Source organism: Sparus aurata, chromosome 14, assembly GCF_900880675.1.
Source record: "Sparus aurata chromosome 14, fSpaAur1.1, whole genome shotgun sequence".
NCBI lineage: Eukaryota > Metazoa > Chordata > Actinopteri > Spariformes > Sparidae > Sparus > Sparus aurata.
The window spans coordinates 19,463,596-19,486,977 of NC_044200.1; the positions used below are offsets into that span (position 1 = coordinate 19,463,596).

Sequence of the window (23,382 nt, forward strand, 5' to 3'; positions counted from 1 at the left end):
CAGTGGTCTCTGGCTTTGCAACTGTGTCACCTAGCCATCACAAACAAGCAGAAAAGAAATCCAGACATTTCTTCAAAAATATCCACCGGTTTCCTGTTTATAAATGTTGAAACACTGGCTAAAAACAGCGGTCTCTGGCCTGGAAACCATGGCACCTAGCCAGCATAAGCAAGGCTGTTTCCATCATGTCCCAATATGGTATTTAAAATATCCAATGGTTTCATGTTTGTAAATGTTGAATCGTCCTGAACAGTGGTCTTTGGTGAGCAACTGTGTTACCTACCTACCACAAGCACTGCTGGAAAATGTCCCAATGTCTCAGTAAAACTATTTGGTGGTTTCACGCTTCAAAATGTTAAAAAGCTGTCTCGAACAGTGGTCTCTGGCTTTGCAACTGTGTCACCTAGCCATCACAAACAAGCAGAAAAGAAGTCCAGACATTTCTTCAAAAATATCCACCAGTTTCCTGTTTACAAATGTTGAAACACTGGCTAAAAACAGTGGTCTCTGGCCTGGCAACCATGGCACCTAGCCAGCATAAGCAAGGCTGTTTCCATCATGTCCCAATATGGTATTTAAAATATCCAGTGGTTTCATGTTTGTAAATGTTGAATCGTCCTGAACAGTGGTCTTTGGTGAGCAACTGTGTTACCTACCTACCACAAGCACTGCTGGAAAATGTCCCAATGTCTCAGTAAAACTATTTGGTGGTTTCACGCTTCAAAATGTTAAAAAGCTGTCTCGAACAGTGGTCTCTGGCTTTGCAACTGTGTCACCTAGCCATCACAAACAAGCAGAAAAGAAGTCCAGACATTTCTTCAAAAATATCCACCGGTTTCCTGTTTACAAATGTTGAAACACTGGCTAAAAACAGTGGTCTCTGGCCTGGAAACCATGGCACCTAGCCAGCATAAGCAAGGCTGTTTCCATCATGTCCCAGTACAGTATTTAAAATATCCAGTGGTTTCATGCTTGTAAATGTTTAATCATCCTGAACAGTGGTCTCTGGTGAGCAACTGTGTAACCTACCTACCACAAGCACTGTTGGAAACTGTCTCAGTGTCTCAGTAAAACTATTTGGTGGTTTCACGCTTAGAAATGTTAAAAAGCTGTCGAACAATGGTCTCTGGCTTTGCAACTATGTCACCTAGCCATCACATACTGCTTGATTATGTCCACACATCTTGCTAAAAGTATCCACACATTTCACGCTTTAGAATGTTGCAGCTCCATCCCAAACAGTGGACTCACCTAGCAGCCATGAGCACAACTGTACCGAGGCCTTAAAATATCCAGTGGTGTCATGTTTACAAATGTTGAAATGCCACCTTGAACAGTGGTCTCTCGCTTAGCAACCATGTCGCCTAGCTGCCACATACATGGCTGGAAGAATGTCCTGACGCCTCGTTAACAACATCCAGTGGTGTCGTGCTTACAGATGTTGAAGTGGTCTCTGGCTCAGCAATGGAATTAATACAGATTCTCTGAACAGAACTGTGGCTTTTATTTTTTTGTACAGAAGTTGAGAGACGTTCAGCTGCTGGACTGCAAATTAACAGGCAATTACATCTAATGACAAGTGTTAAAAGTCTATTTTCTCAAAGATATAAAATTTTATATTTCATAATGATAGACTAATCTTTACTTCCCTTTAGTGTGTGTGTGTGTGTGTGTGTGTGTGTGTGTGTGTGTGTGTGTGCGTGTGTGTAAAGCTACTGTTTCTGTGCAATCAGTGCCAGGTGTTGAGATATTATGAGGATGGAGGTAGATTAATCCCTCTCCCAACCACTCCCAACCCTACACACTCTCTCTCCTCTCTCTCTTACTCTCCCTCCTCTCTCTCTCCCCCTCTTCTCCTCTCTCTCCCCTCTCTCTCTCCTCCCTTCTCCCCCTCCCTCCCTCCTCTCTCTCTCCCCTCTCTCTATCCTCCCTCCTCCCCCTCCCTCCTCTCTCTCTCCCCTCTCTCTCCCTCCCTCCTCTCTGTCTCTCTCTCCTCTCTCTCCTCTCTCTCTCCTCCCTCCTCCCCCTCCCCCTCCTCCCTCCTCTCCCTCTCTCTCTGTGATGCTGCAGCTCCTGTAGTCGCTCCAGTCTCCAGTAAACAGCAGTCATGGCGACAGTGGTCCAACCGCTCTCTCTGGATCGAGGTAAGGCGCACGGATTTGCTTTTTGATTTCTGCTCGTCGTCACTGAGAGGGTTCTTTGTGCGCGTTCTGTGAACTTGGGCTAAAGAAGAACTGGACTCCTGGGTTCTGATCCAGGTGTTTGACTCGGGATTTTTACTCCCCCCACAGATTGTCGTTATTTCAAAGGCGCTCAGGCTGTCCTGAAATAAAAAATAAATTTAAAAAAACGCCTCTCCGCTCTGTGCGCGCTGCACAGCGGAGCGCGTCTCTCCTCTCTCCTCCGTGAAATCATCTTCATGGGCACATTCATTAATTCGCCGTCATTTTTATTTGACAAATGAAAAACCCCTCACTCCGCTCGCAGCGCGCTTTGCTCATTCCCATCCCGATTATGTAACCTCCTCGATGATATTATCCCGTTTGTGCTCCTCCTCAGTGCACAAAAGCTGCCGGAGCGCTTCGGCGGGCACTTTTATCAGACGGAGGACAACTTTTGTGTTTGGATTGAGCAGGTGCGAACCAGGCAGGCTAGTTCCTGTTTTAGGGAAATTGATGCAGGACGCAGATGTTTTATTTTTTATTACATTTTTTTTAATTTTTTTTTAAATTTTTTTGCATGCAATTAAAACCTAATGATGTTTTCAGGTGATGCAGCCCAAACGCACCACAGGTAGTGTTTACCAGGAGCCTGGGCAGCGTTTGTAATTGTGCACCATGTGACTTAAACACATACTTGAGCATCCCCTGACGTCATCCATGTAGTAGTAAAGCGATGATGGAATTCTGCACGATAAGCATGGATTTAATTAAAGGGACAGTATGCAGTTTTAGGGAAGAAAATGTAAATCAGAAGAGCAAAACAAACTAAATAAACAATATCTATTTGTTTTCATGACTAAATAAACAAACTGACGTTAAAGGACAACATAATTGCGTAGTGTTTTACTTTGTTTATATGTGGCGGACCCTGCCACCTTTCTAGCATCAAACAGTGTTCTTGGGACCTTACTTTCATCCGAGAACAGCTTGTTTATTCAGTTATGGGAATGACGTTGCATTATTACCTCATCAATAATGTAAATATTATAATTAAGAGGTTGAGTTTCTTCTCCAAAACTACACAGTGGCCCTTTAAAGACACGGGCTGCTAAAGTCTGATACCGATTATTGGAAATCAAAAAGACTGAAAACTGAGATTCCTATGCAGTAAAATTGAAACTCTTTTTGTCTAAATATCAAACAACCAGTGATGAAATTCACTCAAGTACTTTTCTTAACTGCTACTTTACTCTTTACTGTGCAGATTCAGATCGTTCAGTGTTTACAGGCTGTTAATTGTGACCAATCAGAGGTTGTTTTGGGCGGGACATCGAGTGAGAGGATGTTGAATCAGAGCCGAAGCAGCACATTTGGGAATATGTTTATGCTAATTATCGGAAAATGTTGAATATCGGCCTCGATAATTGACCGCGGCTGATCATCTGTCTCCTCCTACCCTCTATCATAGTAACACCACTGGGAGATTTCTTGTAGAATATAAAAGCATAAGAAGTGCACACTCCCTCTTTTATCATGTTAAAAGTCTATTTCCTTGAATAGAAACTGGATGAAGACCAACTACGTATCCGCTGCTGAGACACAGTACGAGATAGGAAATGGATGCTGTCAAATATAGAGAAAGGAGACACCTTAGCTATTTCCTCTGTGCCAAATGAAGCCAGCTTCAGCTCCCTTCCCCAGCCTCTGCCAAGCCACAGGAGGCCGACTATAAATACACTTTATCTGGTGGGATCATAAATTATCATGCCTGGATCAATCTGACTTGTTGAATCCGAGTAATTAGCCACGACAGATCGTCGGGCTGCTGCGAGGAATTAGATTTTTGTCCGTTTGCTCCTCGTGTGCAGTCGAGCTCTGCTGATGCCGGTGTGCTGCGCCGCGCTAATGAAGTGAGATGCTATAAGATGGCACCGGGCGAACAGATAAACAACACAACCCACTAACCCTGTAGGATTATAGAAAGCTGGATTGATAAACAGGCGTGTAAACACCGAGGGCCGTCTTCCATCTTGGTAAAACATGTCAGCATTCGGCCACATCTGATTCACTGGGGCAGTGATTCAGACGTGACCTCAGCCTGTATGATGAGGAGGCTGAGCCACATTCACACGCCATGACATGAATAAGACCAGTCAGCAGCTGGCAGCTGTAAAGGCACGAGCGGCGGTAATGATAGTTTCGCGCAGGAGCCGTCGGGAGGGAGAGAGGCAACATCGCAGGCTCCCTCTCCCACTTCGGAGAAAACACTATAATTGCTAATGAAAAGGTAGTCTGGTCTCGCGTTGGGAGTCGGCCCGGGCTGCCGAGCGTGTCAAACACAACGCAGGGAGGGAAGCAGACAGATACGTTCGCTTCCAGAGCTCCCACTTGGCTCGCCGGGGTCACGGCAGGATGAAAAAGAGGTCTTACATCACCGGCCTTCCTGTTATTGTCGGAGGAAATGACTTGTGATACGAACGCGCCGGCACCAGACCCAATCAAGGACAATGGACTTGAGCCCTCCCTGAATGATTTACAGTAAAACCAGGCCACGTTCTCTGTAGAGCCGGCATTCAACCGCACGACACGGCGGCCTTTCTGATGGGAAAAAAAAAAAGAGGGGAGGGCAGGGGTCAGAAACGTGGGTGTAGGGGCTGTGGCTGTGGATCGAGCTAAATGCTAACACCAGCATGCAGCATGCTTACTGTCGATGTGCTAACATGTTGGTGTTTAGCTGGTGCTAACGTTCAGCATGATCACCATCCTTGTTTTGGGGTTTAGCGTGCTAACGTTTGCCAAACATGGATGTCATTTATTTTGCGTTTAATAAACGCTAATAAACCAAATAATTTAACAGCTGATGATGCTGCTGAGGTTCCATGCTGAAGGTAGATGGTTGATCGCTGAGTCTCACACGCTTCCGTTTGGTACTCATAGCTTGAGTTTTTGACAACCTGGGACTCAACAATCAACCATCATTCTCCAGAATCACCTTCCCTACCTTTCGAGGGTTCGACCAAAATCCACTTTGTTCTGACAGGGATGTGAAAATGTGTACTGAACTTAAATCTAAATCCATCCAATAGTTTTCGAGACGCTTCATTTAAAACCCAGACAGCCCTGTGACGGCACTGAAGATGAATCTGCCGACTGATTTGTGCCGTCATCTCTGCAGCGGCGGCAACTCAGCGTCTGCTGAAATATGGACAACCTGAAAAAAAAGTCAGCACACTGTAGCTCCCATTCTCCCAGCTCTCCCCCAGCAGCGGCTCGTGACGCTCTCCCTTAGACAGTTTCTGGATGTGAGTGACTGCTGTGTGTTATTTAACTGGGTGGCTGCTGCCCGCCGACAGCGACGGCAGCGCGGGTCGCTGGATTAAAGACGCGGCACAGTGGCCCCTCGGTTGCTGACTGAGGTGCTTTGTATGCACGGCGATCTTAACGTTATTCAGATTTTTACACGTTGGACATCGGTTGCGACAAAAAGCCAGAACGAATATGAGAAACTTGACCTCCCGGGTTTTTTTAAGCACACAAAATGCCAACTACAGGTCAGTCACAGAGGGACAGAATTACAATTATATGAATGTTAATGAATCAGTAATGAATGAAACATCTTTGTCCTCTGCATGTCCAGGGAGCACATGCAGAGGAACGTTCATACTCCTGCATTCAATCTCCGTTTGGTTGTTTCCGTTTAAACTGAGAAGAACGTGACCGACCAGCGCGTCACGCTGCTAGCCGCGAGCGAAGATCTAATTTGATAGAAATACGCCACCCTACAGGATAATCGACTCATAATTACCTCATAACTGAAGGCTGATATATCTCAAAACCCACTGCCTGCACGTATACGTCCCGTAATTGAAGAGCGGCAGTATAGCGCGCGTGTCTAGACGGCGAATGATCATAAAAGGAAGCCGCACTCTCGAAACACATCCGTCAAGTATTACCCAGCCTTGATCTTCAAAGATTGACTCTGCAGCACTTCTGAGTCTCGCTCCTTTTTTCCCAGAATGACCTTTGATGACTCAAAAATACAGCTGCCCATTCACTGTCGGTTATATAGGCAGGAGGAGAGAGCCGCGGCCCGATGCGAGGGCGTGAAAGCGATGGATTTTGTGCTTCCTTACACAGAATGCAACGTATTGAAGTTGCATCACATCCTGGTCTACGGGGGGCGAGAGAGAAATGCGGCTTCAGTGCATTTCACCCCGTGAGGATGTTAAACATCACTTCAAAGCTCCCCCGACTCGTCCACGTGCGACTCCCCTCAGTTTTCCTCTCTCCGTGTCAAGGTTGGGTTAGTTTCACTCTTTCTGCGCTGTTTACAGACTGACAGGGATGACTGCAGCACTCCTCTGCCCCGGTCCCTTTTTGTTTTTCTCTCTCCCAGAGATCAAGGCGAGCTCGCTGATTCGAGGCCAAACCTCATTCCCATCACATGCTCCCAGTCACACGAGAAGATTTGGAGGATTAGAGCGGCTGCTGACAGGCTGACGTCACCCGTAGCTGGTTATATCTCAACCCGAGTCACACAAACACACAAATAACGGTCCTTGGAATCGTCTTGCTCGGTAATTAGCGAGGATGAAGACACACAATAAGCGCAATGTTTGCGGTCCTTTTGCTTTCACCGCGGGGCCCCTGCAGGAGCCATTAGCCCTCTAGGAGTGATTTGTTTGAGGGGGGGGATTGTCGCAGTAAGGCAAATTAGAGCTAATTCTCTTGGCACGGGCACAGGACTTGTTTGGTAAAACCCCATCGTCCCATTTTACTCATTCAGAGCGTCATTATTTCAGCTTTTTATGGTCGGAATTAGCAGCAGAGGAGCCAAAGGCGCAAGGACACCCAGGTCAACGTGGCGGTGGCAGATGGCGAAAGGCCTTTTCGGGACGTTTAATTCGAGGACGAACGGCGACCCGGGAAGCATCTCTCTCAGGGTACGAAAGGTGTGAGAGGAGTCAGAGAAAGGTCATGTGAGCGCTCCCCCCGCCATCTGCCGAGGGCGGAAAGTGACATTTCAATCGATAATCAAAGCCAGGGTTTGATGGAAGAGGATCCCGTAGATGTGATCGCGGCGGCGCGTGTTTAATGAGCTCAGCCTCTGATGCGGACGTGTTTATTTACATCCAAGCAGTTTTGTCAAAATGACACTCGGAAGTTCTGAAAAATGAATTACACTCTGTTATAAATGGACTAATTATACCGGGAAAACTGGAGCACTGCCCGGCGCCGACACAATCCCCCCACCCCCCCCACCCGCCTTCCCTCAACAACGTCGTGGAGTCTTGTCGAGCGCTGAAGCCTTCATCACGCGTCAGTGCGGCTTTGTTCAGCCCGGTGCCTTCTCTCTAATCAGCGAGTGATGAGGATGACCTTTTTTAGTCGCAGCCTGTTGTTAGAGGCAGCTCCGGGAAATGAGTTTCCAGACTCTGGGTGCCGCGCTGAACAATCACGGTTCATCATCGTCATCGTCATGCCTGTTAAAGTAATATCAGGCGAGGGGCTGCGTTTTGTTGGAGATTTGACTCGTTAGCTAGAGATATTAACACACTGGGCAACATCCTTCACTGGAAGCTCTTAGTATGATTTGTAGCTCCTTCCACGGATGGACCACCTTGCTCTTATTTTGGATATTCGTTGATTTCTAACTCGGTTGGAAGGAGAGCAGTTTAACAGCCTCAAGAGGGAGGGAAGGAGGGAGGGAGAGAGGGAGGGATGGAGGGGGAGACGGGGCGGCTGGTTGCATTCGGTCCATGTAGTCGTAATAGCCAAGAGAGCTGTAGTCTGAGAAGCACAGACGACCCCCTGTTACTGTTCCTGGAACTGTTATTATTGTCTGGGTGCTTTCATGCCAACAGTCAGTGGAAGAAGTTGTGTTTCTAACGCGAGACATTTCTCATTACGGTTGAATTAGGAATTAGAGATGGCTGAGGTTTTGCTGTTGGACTGATTCAGTCTACAATATGAGTTTTACCCTCAATATGTTCATGTGACGTGACAACAGGGACGCACCGTGTTGGATGGTTGCTCGGATCTAATACGCCAAAGTTTACTGTTATATGCACCGGTTCTTTTCTTCCGTAAATGAATTAGCACCGTATTATTATTATGATGTAGCGCGACATGATTGAAGCGCCTTGTTAGCCTCCTGTCGTATTGTGAGAAATGCTCGTATCCGCCCGCTGCCTATATTTCACCGGCCAGAAGGAAAAACACATTGTTATTTCTCTCAGATTTATGTCGTCTTTATGTGTTTAAGTGTAGATTTATTTCCCTGTAATTCAACCAAACACATAAAACAAGCAGCTTCACTCCTTTGTATCCTGCACCGTCGTCTTTTTTAAATAGAGGTCGTCGAGGTCCATTAACGCCGGATGTTCTGCTAGCTCGCCCCGTTTTCGACGCGCTGCCGTCCGCGCCGCGACGCCGCCTTCTAAATTGATGTAAGGAGGTCGGATTTCTCAGCACGGGGAAGTCAAGTGCGCCCGTATGTTTCGTCGTTCGCAAAACGGACGTTGATTAAAGCTGCGTTTAAACATAAAAAAAAAAAGTGGAAAGTTTAAGCGTACGTCATTACTCACAAACGCGGAGGCCATGACACGTTTTTCAATTACATGCAAACGCAGCAAACAAAGTCCAGCTTGAAAGAGGCCGCGAGGCGTCCGGCCCTTCACACATTCGTTCAGAGATCTTGCTGTTTGATGTGAAGGGGAAGAAAAATACCGTGTGGAACTACTCAGAAGAGGAAAACCTTCTATTGACTGGTGTTTGGATTCTGTTTGAAGCACTTGGATGGAAGAGCCGGCCGAGAAAAAAAATCCGTCGGGGCGTAGTTATTTGAAGAAATGAAAGGTTTTTAGAGACTTTAATGCCACGTTTAAGTTTTTTTAGAGGCGTCGTGCTGATGAATGCTCGCGATCCCTTCATCAATACGCCGTGGAAACTTTGTTCAGACAAAGTAATAATGAAGTCTTGAAAGCCACGTAATTAAAAAACTTGCATTAAACTTGGGCTAATTTAATCATTAAATATCACTAATGAGAATTCCCTCATCCTAAGTACAGCGGAGGGAAATTAACAGCCGACAGAATCTCTGCCGCCGTTATCACTCTGCTTAATATGGCAGCGCTGCATTACACCGCAATCGTATCTTGATGTAGCGCGCGCACAAGTTATTTTGACTGTCGCTGCGACTCCTCAAACACGTCGAAAGACTCTTTCATCCCCGACTCAAGATTGTCCTTAGCGTTTCTTAGCTTCTCCGTGGCAGATAATGAGAGAAAGATGCTTTTTTCTTCTGTCACCGTTCTCATTTAGATACAGCAGCATCAGCTTTCCTTTCTTCCTTTTTTTTCATTCCTTTGGAGAGGAATCTGTCAGACTACACAGTGGGAATGACCTAATTGCATACAGTCTGTCTGCTTGGGAGATATGCTAAATTTGGCAGGCTTTTTCTTTTTTTGCAGTTGCCAACTCGGAGGTTAAGCGTATAGATTCCACTGAGGCGGAGGCAGAAAACGTGTGCAGATGCTGCACACATCTGGACCCGCTGAATCCCTTGGAGTGTAAAACTGCGGGTCTCCGGGTTGAGATACAGCCGATGCGGGACGATAAAACATTCGAGAGGGGAACTTAATTTCCCTCCAGCGCATTTTTAGTGAAACTGATTACGTCAGGATTACTGAGGAGATGTTTTACTTATGCTGAAGCTCATAAATAGTTGGAGTTAAAGCAAAGTTTACTGTGTTCATGGTCAAAACCTGGAGACAGTAGCAGGCCGGTCATTCAGGCAGATATCCAAAAAGGCAGCCGGGTCTACCTCCTGACTTGCCCTCAGTTTTGTGTTTTTTACGGCCCCCACAACCTTTTGATTTAGTTCACACACCTCGCTCTCCTGAAGGTCATAAACAGACGCAGCAGGTAGCCGTTTACTGCGGTAAAGCTCTTAAAACCCCCACTGTAGCTGTTCACTACCTGAGGCACCAAACAGCAGGCGGACAGAGTAAGGGAGTAGCTGGTGGATAGCACAGTGGCTAACAGCTGAAGGGCCACAAGTTTCCCTCTGATGTTGGTGGTTAACAACAATATTTGCACGATGACAGGATGAGAAATGTGTGAGAAGTCACGTACAGGATAAATTGTTCTCCACTGTTGTACAGTACTCTTCACATTTTCTAACTTCATCAAACATTGCTGTTATTTGTTGTTAGAAAAACAACTTTTACTCACATTATGTTGGAGATCTTATTAACCTTTTGGGCCACAGGCTAAAGAAAATGACAGCTTGAGTTTACCTTAAAACTAGCAGTCAGTCGGAGATTAGCTGTTGTGTGGATATCAAAGACGCTAGCAAAGCAACACAATACATACATTAAGCACAGCAGAACGTCAGAAAGGTCGGACCACTGCGTGTTAACTATATATCTTTAAATGTTACAATTCCAGCTAAATAATATCACAATTAAACAAGTTTGCTGATATCACAAATTTCCAAAATGCAATTGAATGTTAAGTTTTCTCCCGGGAAGTAACTGCTGTTGCTAGCTAGCTAACATTAATGTTGCTCAGGCTAGCTAATGTTAACGTTGCCAACACTAGCTAACATTAACATCACTCACGCCAACTAGCAAATGTCAGCATTGCTAGCTAGCTAACGTTGCTTACGCTGACGTTGCTTATGCTGACGCTGCTAAATGCTAGCTAGCTAGCTATGTTTATGGCAGTACCGAATGCTGGGCACGTACTGTAGAAATCAGCCATTTTTACTTTATTGATTTTCCCACAAACTGGCAACTACCAAGATTGTTGATCACGGATGAAACACAGATACCACATGATACCTACTGCGTTATGGTACTGACCCACAAACCCTGTTGCAAGCAAATGGCTGTTTGACTGAAACTTAGGCCATATAGGTAAAACACTTAAACTTGGCTAATTGAATCATTAAATATCACTAATTAGAATGTCCTCATGCTTATCGCAGAAGGAACATAGCTGCTGACTGCTAGCAAACATAAACATTGCTAATACTAGCTAACGTAAACATTGTTAATACTAGCTAACGTAAACATTGCTAACATTAGCTAATGTTGCCGTCGCTAACGCTACAGTCACTACTGATGGCAAAATGAATCCATAACAGTGTATTTTTTTTACATACAATACAGCAACAGTAGCTATAAATGAACATAGTGACTACTTGGAATGCAGTGCTTGTTCCACCACTGGGGAAGTCTGTAGTAATGCATGTGTTCAGAGTCAGCAAGTCATAGGCGGCACGTTTTCCCCTCCAGCTGAAGTTATTCACAGTGCGTGCTGTATAACAAGCACACCATGTGGGCGTTGAGCACATCTCTGGTGTAATCTTCATCTACGCTTCACTTCGTCACGTCAGCCTCTTTCCTCAGGTGAAGGTGAAAAAACGCGAGACGATTGTGGTCTTTCGCCGTCGTTACGTCGGTCGTACCAGAGTTCACAGGGTCACGCTGGGTGTTATATTCTCCCTCCAGCAGTCAGACTATAAGGTGATGTAATGTGTCATTTCGCTGCGCGTCTGATTCGGGGAATCGTTTCCTGTAAATGTGACGCAACTGTGTTCCCCCCCTGCAGTCATCTCAGCAGCTCTGTCATGGAACAGAATCACCCTGCGATGCCTCCCTCCCCCGGGTTTTTTTTACACCACTCCAATCAGGCGCTGCTCATCTGATGTCCCACTTTTTATATCCAGCACACAGAGCAGTGTGTGTTGAAGTGCACTCAGGGGGCACTTTTGCTTCAAATCTGCGTGGTTCATTTGAGTTTAAGGCATAAACAAAAAGGGAGAGATTTATTTTTGCGCCGTATTACGTGTTAGGAAATAATCCAGCAGTCATGTGCACAACCAGCCCGGATGCTTAAATTAATGCAATGAACGTAGTGTTGCAACTTCATGTTTCTTCATGTTCAGTCTTTAATTTAGTGTTACTGTGGTTGTGTTTTAAGTTAAGGCACTCAAACCATTCGGTTAGGGTTAGGAAATGATCGTGTTTTGTACCTGGTTCTGTCGCCACAGACATCGGCGGAAATGATTTTGATGTCCGTTAAATAATACACAGTTTTCAAATGCAAATCGTCCAGATGTTGCATTTAAGATATCTGGTTTTGTCGCCACTGACATGCCCAAAAAAGGTCCCGTTGAAAATATTTAGTGGTTTCAATTGTAGGCACAGAGTCTCTTAAGTCGGCTCATATTCACGTAATCTAAACTCTTCGTGACACATGTTAGAAATGTTGATGTGACATGAATGAAACGTTCACATTTGAGGTCTCCTCGGTTTTTGCAGAGTCACACAATGCCAACATTTCTATTCTGGCGACCGGGCCGGCATGAAAAATACCTTGACGGCAAAGCAGAAAATCTGCACAGACATATTTTCTGTGCTAGATTAGATATGGAGGCAGCAAAAGGGGCAAATGTGCCAACACAGTGCCAGCAAACATTTCATTTCCTCTGAGCTGCCGCGTGTGAAGCAGGGAGCTCCGCGTGGACACCTGCAAGTACATCGTCTCGTGATCAGTCTTCTGTTCTGCGTCCGTCTGCTGTTACATTTGGACTAAAACTGCAGAGGGACGCGACATGTATTGACACGAGCTGGCTTTCGCTACTACATCAGCTTGTCAGCGTTGGTATCATTGGAACGTTTTTCAATCGTCGGCTCATCCGTTTGATGCGACAGCTCTCGGAGTCAAAAAATTACTCTAATGCGCGTTGGAGGGCTTACATCAGGAAACGGGCAGGCGTCACTTTTGATCAGCGAGATGAAAGCAGGCACCCGAAAAAGTGCCCGCGATATTAATCTTTGAAGTTTCCCGAACGCCTCGTCGGAAAGATCTTGATGCGGATAAAGAAAAACGGTGCTAATGAGCGCGAGAAGGCAGGAAAAAAAAAGTCTTCCCCGAATGGCCCTTGACCTCCGTTTAATGAGAGAGAAATGCTCATAAACCTCCTCGACAGATGCCCTTGCTGCTTGGAAGTGTACCAGCTCATTAGAAGCTATTCAGGATCAGTGTTTCTGATATCCAAGCACAAGGAGGGGAATGACCCATTCACCTTGATGGAAAACATTAAAATGGCACACTTAGCAGAATATAACCGAGTATGTTGGATTCCTTTATTCATTAATATAGTTTAAAGCGACTATTAGCAAGACGTTAAGCCTACAAAGTCGTGCAAATGTAGTGTTGCAGTGTGACGTTGTTTGCAGCCGTTTTTTCTGTGACACAGCTTTTACCTGCCAGACAGGCTCAGTTTAGCGGTCGGCTGGGAAAAAAACAAACATAATGGCGCATTTTGCGGCTAAAGAGCCAGATATGTCCCTCAGGAGTTGGTAGAAAACAAAATCAGAAGAGGTTAGAGTGGAGAAAAAAAGATAGATGTGCCACTCTTGGTTCAACACATGAGCTCGTGAGTCGCAGTTTTATTAGTCCTACAGCTGAGAAGGTGATGATGTCAGTGTTGATTCAGTTCACCGAAACACGTTGCTAGATTCTAGGAGAGGTAAGGAAGAGCTGCTCATACAGGAGAGCACTGCGCGACCTGCACATAATGCACATTTCTGCTCCAGCGACGCCTCTGCAGAGCAACGGTTCGACTCCAAACTCGACACTCAGGCGAGGGCCGGCGGGTTAAAAGAAAAGTTGAGTGGACTTGATCGTCGAGGCAAAGCAAAGGTCAGCAACAAGTTAGCTGTCAAAACAAGACAACCGAGTAAAAAAAAAAAAAAAAAAGGAGCACAGGGCGAGCGGGCCGGGCGTCCAGACAGTGCAGGCAGAGGTCAACAAACAGAGCAGACAGTGGACGGCTCAACAGTCTGGCAAGAGTAGATGAAAAAGGGGTATCAGGTTTATGAACTGGACTGTCTGCTCAACCTCTGCTCCGAATGATAACGCTGCCATCAGACCTGCCAGCTTTGTATTTCATTTCATACGTGAAGACTTTGGAGGCTCTCTTCTGTTTGAGCTGTTTGATTAATGCCCAATTAGCATCATCGTGACGACCCGCCCCCGTCGCCAGCCGTCATCAGCCGATACAACCCTCGCCGGGACCAGTTCTCGCGGGCCTCCTCCGCGGGACCGAGCCTGCAATTTCAGGCGAATCAATATAATCCTCAGAGCTTTATTGCGGAGCGCTTGAAATAGAAACAGGCATTGGATTTTCTGCGAGGCGTGCTCAGTGTGTCCATATGGAGCGTAAAGGTGAAACGCAATAAAAGGCAAAATGCAGCGTTCTTTTCATGGCCTTTCACAGTCAGAGCTCGAGATCACTGCTGTTCTTTTCTCCCACAGCTCTGCAAACAGCAGCAGGGGAACGTAAATACGTACATTTACTTGTATACCATACTTAAGGTCAATTTTGAGGTATTTGATAGTCTTTCTCATTCACTATTCAGCTGCAAATATGGCACTTTTTACTCCACTTAGTTAGTGGATGTGCTGAATATTGAGATTAACAGTAAGAAATATGATCAAACAAGTAAACTATGATGTATTTATTTCGATTAAAGGATAAAATAACAATATAATTCATGAGCTAACCGGCAGATCAATTATACAAGGCGGTATAAGTCAGCTCCACCTTTACCAGCAGCAACATTAAATCAATCAATCAACAATCAATAAAGCAATCATATAATATATTCTGAAACGGAGGATTTGTGGTATATTTTGATGAAAATAAACGTGTCAAATGTAAAGAATCTTAGTCAGAAATTAACCAACATTGTCAGCATAATGAGACGAAATAACAGATTTGTCATTTACGTTGATGCGCTGATATCTCTACTGAAGTTAGCATGCTAACCAGCTAACCCATCTCGGTCCACTAAACACCAATAGTCTCCCCATTGCTCCAAACCGCTAGCTGCATGGCTAACGAAGCTAACTGGCTGCAGCTACAGTTCGTAGGCGGTTTTTCCAGTGACACACTCTCTTGTATTTGTTTTGAGAATGAATATTTCTTCCGCCACTTGCAAATAATAACAGGTCCTCTGTTTGCTGTCGGCTTTATAGAGCTACTCTATACTCCCAGAGTTCAGCCTCAGTGTGTGTGTGTGTGTGTGATTGTGATTGTGTGAAGAAAGACTCAAGCACAGTCTTGTAGTACGACCACAGTGTAGAGAAACGGATTAGTCTGTGGTATTTACACACTGCTTGTTGTGATCGTGGCTGTTTCTCTAATTGCGTCCTTACTTCACTGCAGACACGAGGCTCATCAGATCATCTGCGCTCGTCATCACGGCAGCAACTCAGAATTATTACCCAGTTAATCTGTTTTGTTGTCCCGGAGCCCAAGGTCACATCCTCGAACACAATCAACAGTCGAAAAGTATATTCAGATTAACATGATACGGAACAGAGAGAAAAGTGGCAAATCTTTATATTAATTTGCTCGACAAAATGGATCAAACACTTCATTATCGCTGTTCTTTGTGATAGGCCTACATGACTGCAGTAGAGGGAAAACAAGTCAAGCTGTTGATGCCATTTTTTTTTCCCTGCATACAAACGATGCACAGGCACGTGTGGCTCATGCAGAGCACACGTACAGTGATCCAGAGAATGTGTATGCGCCTGTTTTTATATTGATCAAACCCTCAGGGCAAACCGGAGCGTGGTCGGAGCTGTGGAAGGTCTTTTAAAAACACGCTTTTGCTGCGTGGCGGGGTGACATGAATCCCAACCAGCGGCTCAGCTGGCGTGGGCGTTCTGCTCGCTGCCGGAGAATTATTTTTAATGGAATAACAAATGTATAAACTGCGTAATGGATCGTTCAGGGAATTAACTCTGACAGTCGTTTGAAGCCGCTCTAATCGATATTTTCATATTAGCAATGGATCAAAGCACTCTGGCTTCTTTGGGTTCCCTGCGGCTCCGGAGGGTTTTTAGTGTCTTTCAGCTCGGTGTTTTTGTTTACCGCCCACAATCTTACCATTTTCAGGCTGTTTTTCTTCAGCAAAAAGCTTTTAAAACAACCGACTGGGCATCAAATGTCAGACAGAGTTATTAAGCAAACAAGCTGGTGAACATAATGGAGCATTCTGCAGCTAGAGAGCGTTGTGTTTCCCTACAGGGTTGGTGGAGACCAAAACAGGAGCAACATATTAGACTCAGTGAACGCTGATGTTTCTATCACATTCACCACGTCATGGTGTGGGAACACTTTGCAGTTAACCACACTGCCCCCATGTGGCCCAAAACGTACCTATGTATGTTTAAAGAGCTAAAACATGTCTTTGTTATGTGTAGAGTGAAAGTTATTGAGATTTGTATCTGTTTTATACTTCTCTAAATACTTGGGATTGGTCTTTGAACTAGTTTCCAACATTTTAAAGACTAAATTGATAAGTAATTAATCAAGTCATCATAGATAATAGACCATTAAATCCAAATATTGAAATAATAAAAGTAGTAGTAGTGATTTATTTTGTTCCGATTCACAATTTTCCACAACATACAAGCATAGAAATTAATAAATATATTAATAAGACGTTGAATTACATGGAAGAAACAATTCCCACGCTGCTTCAGCTGTTTATCAGAATGCTGCGACACCGTTTCACTGTGAAGCTCCACAAATGTTTTGCGGTCTGTGAATCTTTCTCCCGACTTCCCATCAGCATGAGGGTGAGCACTAAAACTTTCATTTTCTGGGTGAACTTATCCTTTAACACTTAACACAGCTCTCATCATAAGGTACGTGCAGCAGCAAGCCAATTATATCTTGGTTGAATCGAGAACGCAGGAAACGCTGAAGATTGTACCGACAGCTTCTCTCTGTGCGGTCGCAGCTCTCCGGACAGACGTGCTGAATAAAACATGCTATTGACCCGACAGTCTAAGTCCGGTGATTGACTTCGAAATCACTTCCCTCTCCTTCCATTATGTTTCTCTATTTGGCCTGCCACTTTCAGAGGGCAAGAAATTAATCAGCCGAGCTGGCGGACTCATTCAGCTCAAGGCTAATTATGGCAGGAGAGCCCGGCAGACTTCAGAGTCGCAGCCTACCTGAAGGCTTACATGTTTAGTGTGAAAGCTTTGTAATACCTGCAGGCACCTGCTCTCAGCAGGAGGTGTTACCTTTGAGCAAATGAGTGCCCGACTTATTCCTCCGTCCTTGATCTGAATGCATAGAGCCGAGCCAATGCAAACGATCTTTCTTGCCCCAGCTGGCCTTCACTAAGTCTATTTCCATTATCCCACCCATTGATTCGCTCCGGCGCCTTTCGCATGGCTGTGCTGTTAGTGTAATTGAATGGAGGGCATTTCTTTTCCCCTCCCTCTCCCTCCATCCCTTTGGCATGAGTACCCACACACGTACACTCAACGGCCTCTCCCTCCTCTCTCACCCTGTTTCTGCCAGATGTTGCCAGGGCCATCGAGCTGCTGGAGAAGCTGCAGGAGTCGGGCGACGTCCCCGGACACAAGCTCCAGTCCCTGAAGAAGGTCCTTCAGAGCGAGTTCTGCACAGCCATCAGAGAGGTGAGTCGCTGTCGAGGGAGGGAACCGCCGGTCCGTGAACGCCAGCATGACTCGTGGCTTTTTCCCTCTTTCTCCTCCGAGAGTCTTTTTTCTTCGTTTCATGACCTTTCTCTTGCTCGTTGTGTTTCTGCCGGGCTCTTCCAATCAATCATCGAGCCCCGTTTGGGATGTTTTTTCCCTTGAAGTTGTTGTTGATGGAGTTGCCGCTCTTTCACCTGTTCAGTCACATTTGCTGTGTTGTTCATCTCGAGAAACTCAATACTTTTTTTGCTGTTTTCATTCCAAAAACAAGCCAGCAGAGCAGAGCTGGAAAATAACATGGAAGTCTGGAACAGTTTGCAGTCAGTGTGTTGGGAAGACGCGCAACTTAATTATCTAGAGGGAACTGTCTTCATATAAAAGGGACGTTCAATCAGATTTTACTGCTCCAGATCACAAAAATAACCATGAAGTTTTGAAATATTGATTCGTGTCAGCGACTCAGGGATTTTTTCCTCAGACAGCTGCTGCAATCTCTGGTTTACCAAAATCCCTTTCTGAGAAAACAGCCTGTTGTGTAGCAAGTACGGACAGAGATGTAATAAGAGAGCGGACGAACCACTTTGAGACGGTGGTTGTACGACACATATCGCATCCCTTCCTCCCCCGAAACCAATTGTCTGCTTTATCACATACCAGCCAATCATGTTGTTGCTCTGAAGCTCGCAAACTGTTACAATTCAGGACAGTTTTAACCGATTTGGCGTGGATGCAGACGGACTTCTGATAAGCAAGACGGGAGGATATCAGGCTAAAACATAGTATTAGCAAGAAAGGTGATGTCACTTAAACATTAGACATTGAACTTGTGTTTGCCGGTGTGTTCTGACAGTGTCACGTCAAGGCAGTTTGGACTGAACCGTAAAAGAAGTTGGTGTCTGCAAACTGGGCCAACCTGCCATGTGGGGGAAAAGGTGTTTTAAACCTTATTTATGGGCAAAGTCAACAAACTTTTAAAGAGTTTTTTTTATCAGATTTGACTGGTGAATCTTTACATGAAGTTTGATGCCTCTGTGAACATTGAAAGTGACGTTGTGGCCTTGACTTGCTAGCCAAGATGGCCGACAAATGCCACGACCTGCCTAAAAGGAATGTGGTATATCTTATCTTATCTTATCTTTAACTTTAGCTTTTAACTTTACACACGAGGAGATCCAACTCAAACTTTATCATACCATTCAAGAGCTTGTCTAATATTATTATCGATTACCCTCCATCATGTCAGAACAGCTGGAAAGATGTTAGCGGCTAATGTAGCGGCTAACGTTTCAAGAGCCCGAGGAAAACCTTCTTTTACTAATTTACATCGGCAGCATTTTGTAACAGCTGTTCATCGTTGTAGTCACTGTACATCATTCATCTGTGTTTCTTTTAGTGAGATCTCAATGTGATGACTGTGCAGATGTTAGCCACAAGCTAGCATCCAGTGTATCCAATGCATGCACCAGCTGTGTGTTTCTTTACTGATCAGAACTCACAAAACTGCCAATTTTTCTGCTACTCCCTTCTTGCATCTCTAATATAAAGCAGACTCATGAAGTTCCAGGATTAGCGCACATTTATCACTCACGTTGAAACATTTTCAGCCCATATTGGACGTTTTGCCGGAGCTAAATTTCTTTTTAATTGCGTCCTTTCATGTCTTTCTGATGACTTTGTATCTAATCATGCCGTGCGGCTCACATTCCTCTTGAACACATTTTTTTTCAGAACGGGCTGAATATCTCATTAAGGAAACGCCGCGTTTTCATCTTTCCGGTCTCTGAAAAAGATCCGCCAACACACTGGAAAGAAAGAAAGAAGCCGATCTTCCTTTTAGAGCTGAAATATTTGCGACAAAAAACTCAATACTGTTGAATTATTTACTCGGGCAGAAATCTTTTATGCCAAGACAGACGTTTTTTCGGGGGGAGGCTTTGATGATGTTGGTATTATTTATGACCGTGATAAGAGAATTTCAAGAGCTGGATCTCAACCTTGGGAAGTAAACATCACATGTGCCGGCTCAATAATGAGACAAAGAGCATAACACACATTAGCATACTTATTCTTTCTTTAAAGTTATATATACATAGTTTCCATTTTCCTTTTTGCCAGAATGCTGCAGAGGACAATACCTTTGCTTGCGGTCGATTTAAGCTCTGGTGTAAGTGAATAAAGTGACAGATTTGGTGGTAAAGCGGTTAGAAAGAAGCTTAAATCGTAGCGTTTGGGACGTCCAAATGTGTAATTGGCCGGCGCGAACAGATGCTATATGTGGCTGTCACCGTAGTTGTTCTGTGATTTTGCTACACTGGAGGTAAAATACAACACTCACTGATTGTGTTGCATATTACACAAGTGCCAAACGAGCTCCCAGGTTGCCGCTGATGTTTGAACGCTCAATAAAACAGCAGGTAAGAAGGAATAACGGCCTCAAAAATTAAATCTTAGAAGGTGCCTTTCAGTCATTGTTGTGCTGCATCAATCAGAAACGACTGCAGCGTAATGAAAATATGAAAATATCAGAGATTGTTGTCACTGGTATTAATACCTGAGCCAAACTTCAGAGGCACGGTGAGTTTTTTATGCCTGCATGAAACATCCACACGGAAAATTTCAATGATCACGGGGGCCAGAAAACAATGTGCGCATTTTTTATAAACTTGAAGGCTTGATAAGCTCGTTACACTGAAATTTTAATTAAGCTGCCAGAAATTGGTTTTAATCACATTTTACACGGATGGCATGAAATGTGAATCATAAACAGGAGTTCTTGTAAAAAAAAAAAAAAAACATTCAGACGCAGGCAGGCAGCCACCCACTGATCCGTCATCTCGACACCATTCATCAGCAGGACGGGGCGCAAAACAAACAAGAGCATTTCGCTCCACACGACAGCTCCACACAGGCTGATAACCGCACATCTCGTATATTCCGTCGTCCTGTCTGTCGTGATCCGCGAACGCAACACCCGGTGACATGTAATTGTTAAGCAAACAGGCGTTTGAAGAGCAAAGAAGCAGATGACAGATGCCTCAATGCCGCCGCCAGTTAATTGTAAACAGAGCGAACGTGTAAATTCTGGAATGAAAGGAGGCAATTAGCAGACTTTATCGGTGTGTTGGGGGAAAGCTCGGCTTTATTATCTGGAGGGAACTGTGTTGGGAAATTAAACATGATTTTGAACTGCTTCAGAGCACAAAATAACTATAATATAGTTTGAGTATTGAGGATTTCTGGGCCAATTTACCAAACTCACTTCCAATGCCGTGAAAGATTACTTCGCTTTCGTTTGTAACTCAAATACTTATAAGGGCGTAAACAAAGTGAGCTTCAGGTTTTTGGCGGTCGTTGAGCATCTGTGGGCCGACTTCTTGCGGTGTGTTCTGGACCGTTGGAACTAGTCGGCTCTCGGCGGCCCGTCACCTTGTCAGCTAAGCTAATCAGCGCTCAAATAGAAAAAGAAACAGAAATCTCCTCGAGCCTGTACTGTTTGAGCTTTCTCCTTATTTTTCACCTCCGCCTTGTCATCAGTGCCACTTTGCAACTTTTTACCAGATATATTCTTGAGTAGAAGCTATATTATCGGCAGTCCAAGTCTTCCCGTTTCCCTTTTTGAATGACAAATACAGACTACAGCAACCTGGTAGGCATTTGGCCGTGGGCTATAGCCTTTGCGGTGTGTTCAAGTGCAGTTTTTTTTGCAGGACCGAGGCGATGTGAGGTAATTCTTTGAGGTTGTTTTGGTGTGTCTGGGCCCTTAACGATGGCAGCGTCCAGGCTTTATCAATCATCAGACTGATAAAGGTGAAAGTTTGTACTGACATTCATTATCTCCTGAGGAAGAACTGTAATATTTCCAGCGCTAACGAGCCAGTTTTAGCATGCTAACACAGTAAACTATGATATTTTAAGCATTTAGCCCACCAGCAATGGCTGTGGTGCGTAGGGTTGGGTAGGGGTGCTGTTCTCTCATAGTTCTTTCTCTGACTTCTGCTTATTCAACACGTGTGGTTGGTGCAGAAGTCATCTAGCAGCCTGAAGCAGCAGGAGAGAGGACTGGGTTTGACACTTGACACCAGCGCTTGGTTCCAACAGTTGTAGGTGACTGAAACACTTACCGGTTGCGGTTAAAGATCATGGTTTTGATTAATAATTGAAAAGGTCAAGGCGTACTTGTGCTTTAAGCCAGCGTTGACCTTTTCAATATTTAACCAAGACTGCAGTCTTTCCCCTGATGTTATCCACGCACTTTTAGTCGCCATAAAAATGCAGATTAGATGGAGAGGTTCCTTGTAGACGGTAAACATTCTGCAGATTCAGTCAGTGAACACATTGTATTGTTGTTTGATTGAGGCAACGGGGCTCCGACGAGGACAAATCTGTCGGCGCGTCACTGCCAAGAACGTGTTTAAGTACGATCATGACAGCCTGCGTGAAACAAGCTGTGTCACCAAAGAGGAAGTGCAGACAACGCTTGAAACTAACCAACAGAGATACGACAATGAAACACAAATAATGATTACAAATAGTGCCGACATGTCATCTTCTGTGACTCCGTTAATGTCGTTACTTCGAGGTGGCGGCTCAGGTCAAGCATTGCTCTGAAGCCATTACGTTTGGCCAAGTGCTGCACTTAAAAAATGAAACCGACGCTCAGATTTTACGGATAATTTGATACAAAAGATATGATGCACTTTTAAAGATGGATAAGGGGTCAGTGGTAAATTATACAGTACACATGTCTCTATAGCCTTTTCGGCACATTTCTTATCAAAACTCATTATACGCCTTATTTAATTAATGTGGGAGTTCATTCATTTTTCAGCGAGTGTCCCGTTACAATAATGAAATGGCACCAGCAATGACACCAATTAGGGGAAACAGATCCTGACAGAATATTAAGTAAAAAAAAAAAGCCCAGACTTCATGCAAAGTGACAGCGAGAGACAGAAAAGAAACTGGAGTCCTCTTGCTCTCACCGGGCCCAGCAGCCCGGCACTGGCCTGCTCGGGCGAGCCTGGCACATCCTGACACCAACTGCACGTCTGGCAACCGGCTGACTGATCTCAGTGCCAGTCGCTGGAGTGCAATGACAATGATTCTGAAAAAGAAAAAAAGAAAACTCTCGGCCTCGGCAGCAGAGGCGGAGACAGCCTTTGCCAAGAAGCTGAGATTCAGACCACTTCAGCCACAAAGAGGAGGCCAAACACAGTCACCAGGGAAACCATCAGAGATGCTCCGGGATCAGTCGGCTCCTGACCGTGCATCACGACACTACAGCTTCCTCGCGTGGTGCTGAGCCAGCTGGGGAGCAGGTTGTAAGTGCTGGCTATTGCATACAGTAGATTATTATTGTTATTACACGGAGTGTTAAGGGGCGTCGTTGTGGTGGAGGGCGGCAGCTCCACACAGCTGATGCTCCAAACAAAGAAACACGCTTTCAAGTGGGAGGGAATCTGCGATAAAGCAGCAGTTGATTCGGATTTAACGCTCCGATACGCAGGAGTTTCTTTTTTTATGTGTTTGTTTGTGACGAGCGAGAGAGCGTCCACAACCACAGGGTTCTTTCACCAGATGGTCTGCTCTTCTAACTCGTGGCGTCTCTCTATTTCAGTCGCAACGAGAATTGTTTTCGGCGTGAAGAATCAGAGCGGTGTCTCTGTGAGCGGTG

At 45.0% G+C, this 23,382-nt stretch overlaps 1 protein-coding gene across 3 annotated transcripts in view; it reads left to right on the forward strand.

Moving 5' to 3' along the window:
* Positions 1–2,032: 2,032 nt before the first annotated feature.
* lin7a (lin-7 homolog A (C. elegans)) overlaps positions 2,033–23,382 on the forward strand; it is a 41,905-nt gene continuing 20,555 nt past the window's right edge. For all 3 annotated transcript variants that reach the window (XR_003986710.1, XM_030440103.1, XM_030440102.1), the window contains exons 1-2: positions 2,033–2,144; positions 17,569–17,687. Coding sequence is in view for 2 of the 3 variants with exons in the window: in XM_030440103.1 (XP_030295963.1) it covers positions 2,108–2,144; positions 17,569–17,687 (156 nt within the window). In the remaining variant the exon portion in view is untranslated. The remainder of the gene's footprint in view (positions 2,145–17,568; positions 17,688–23,382) is intronic.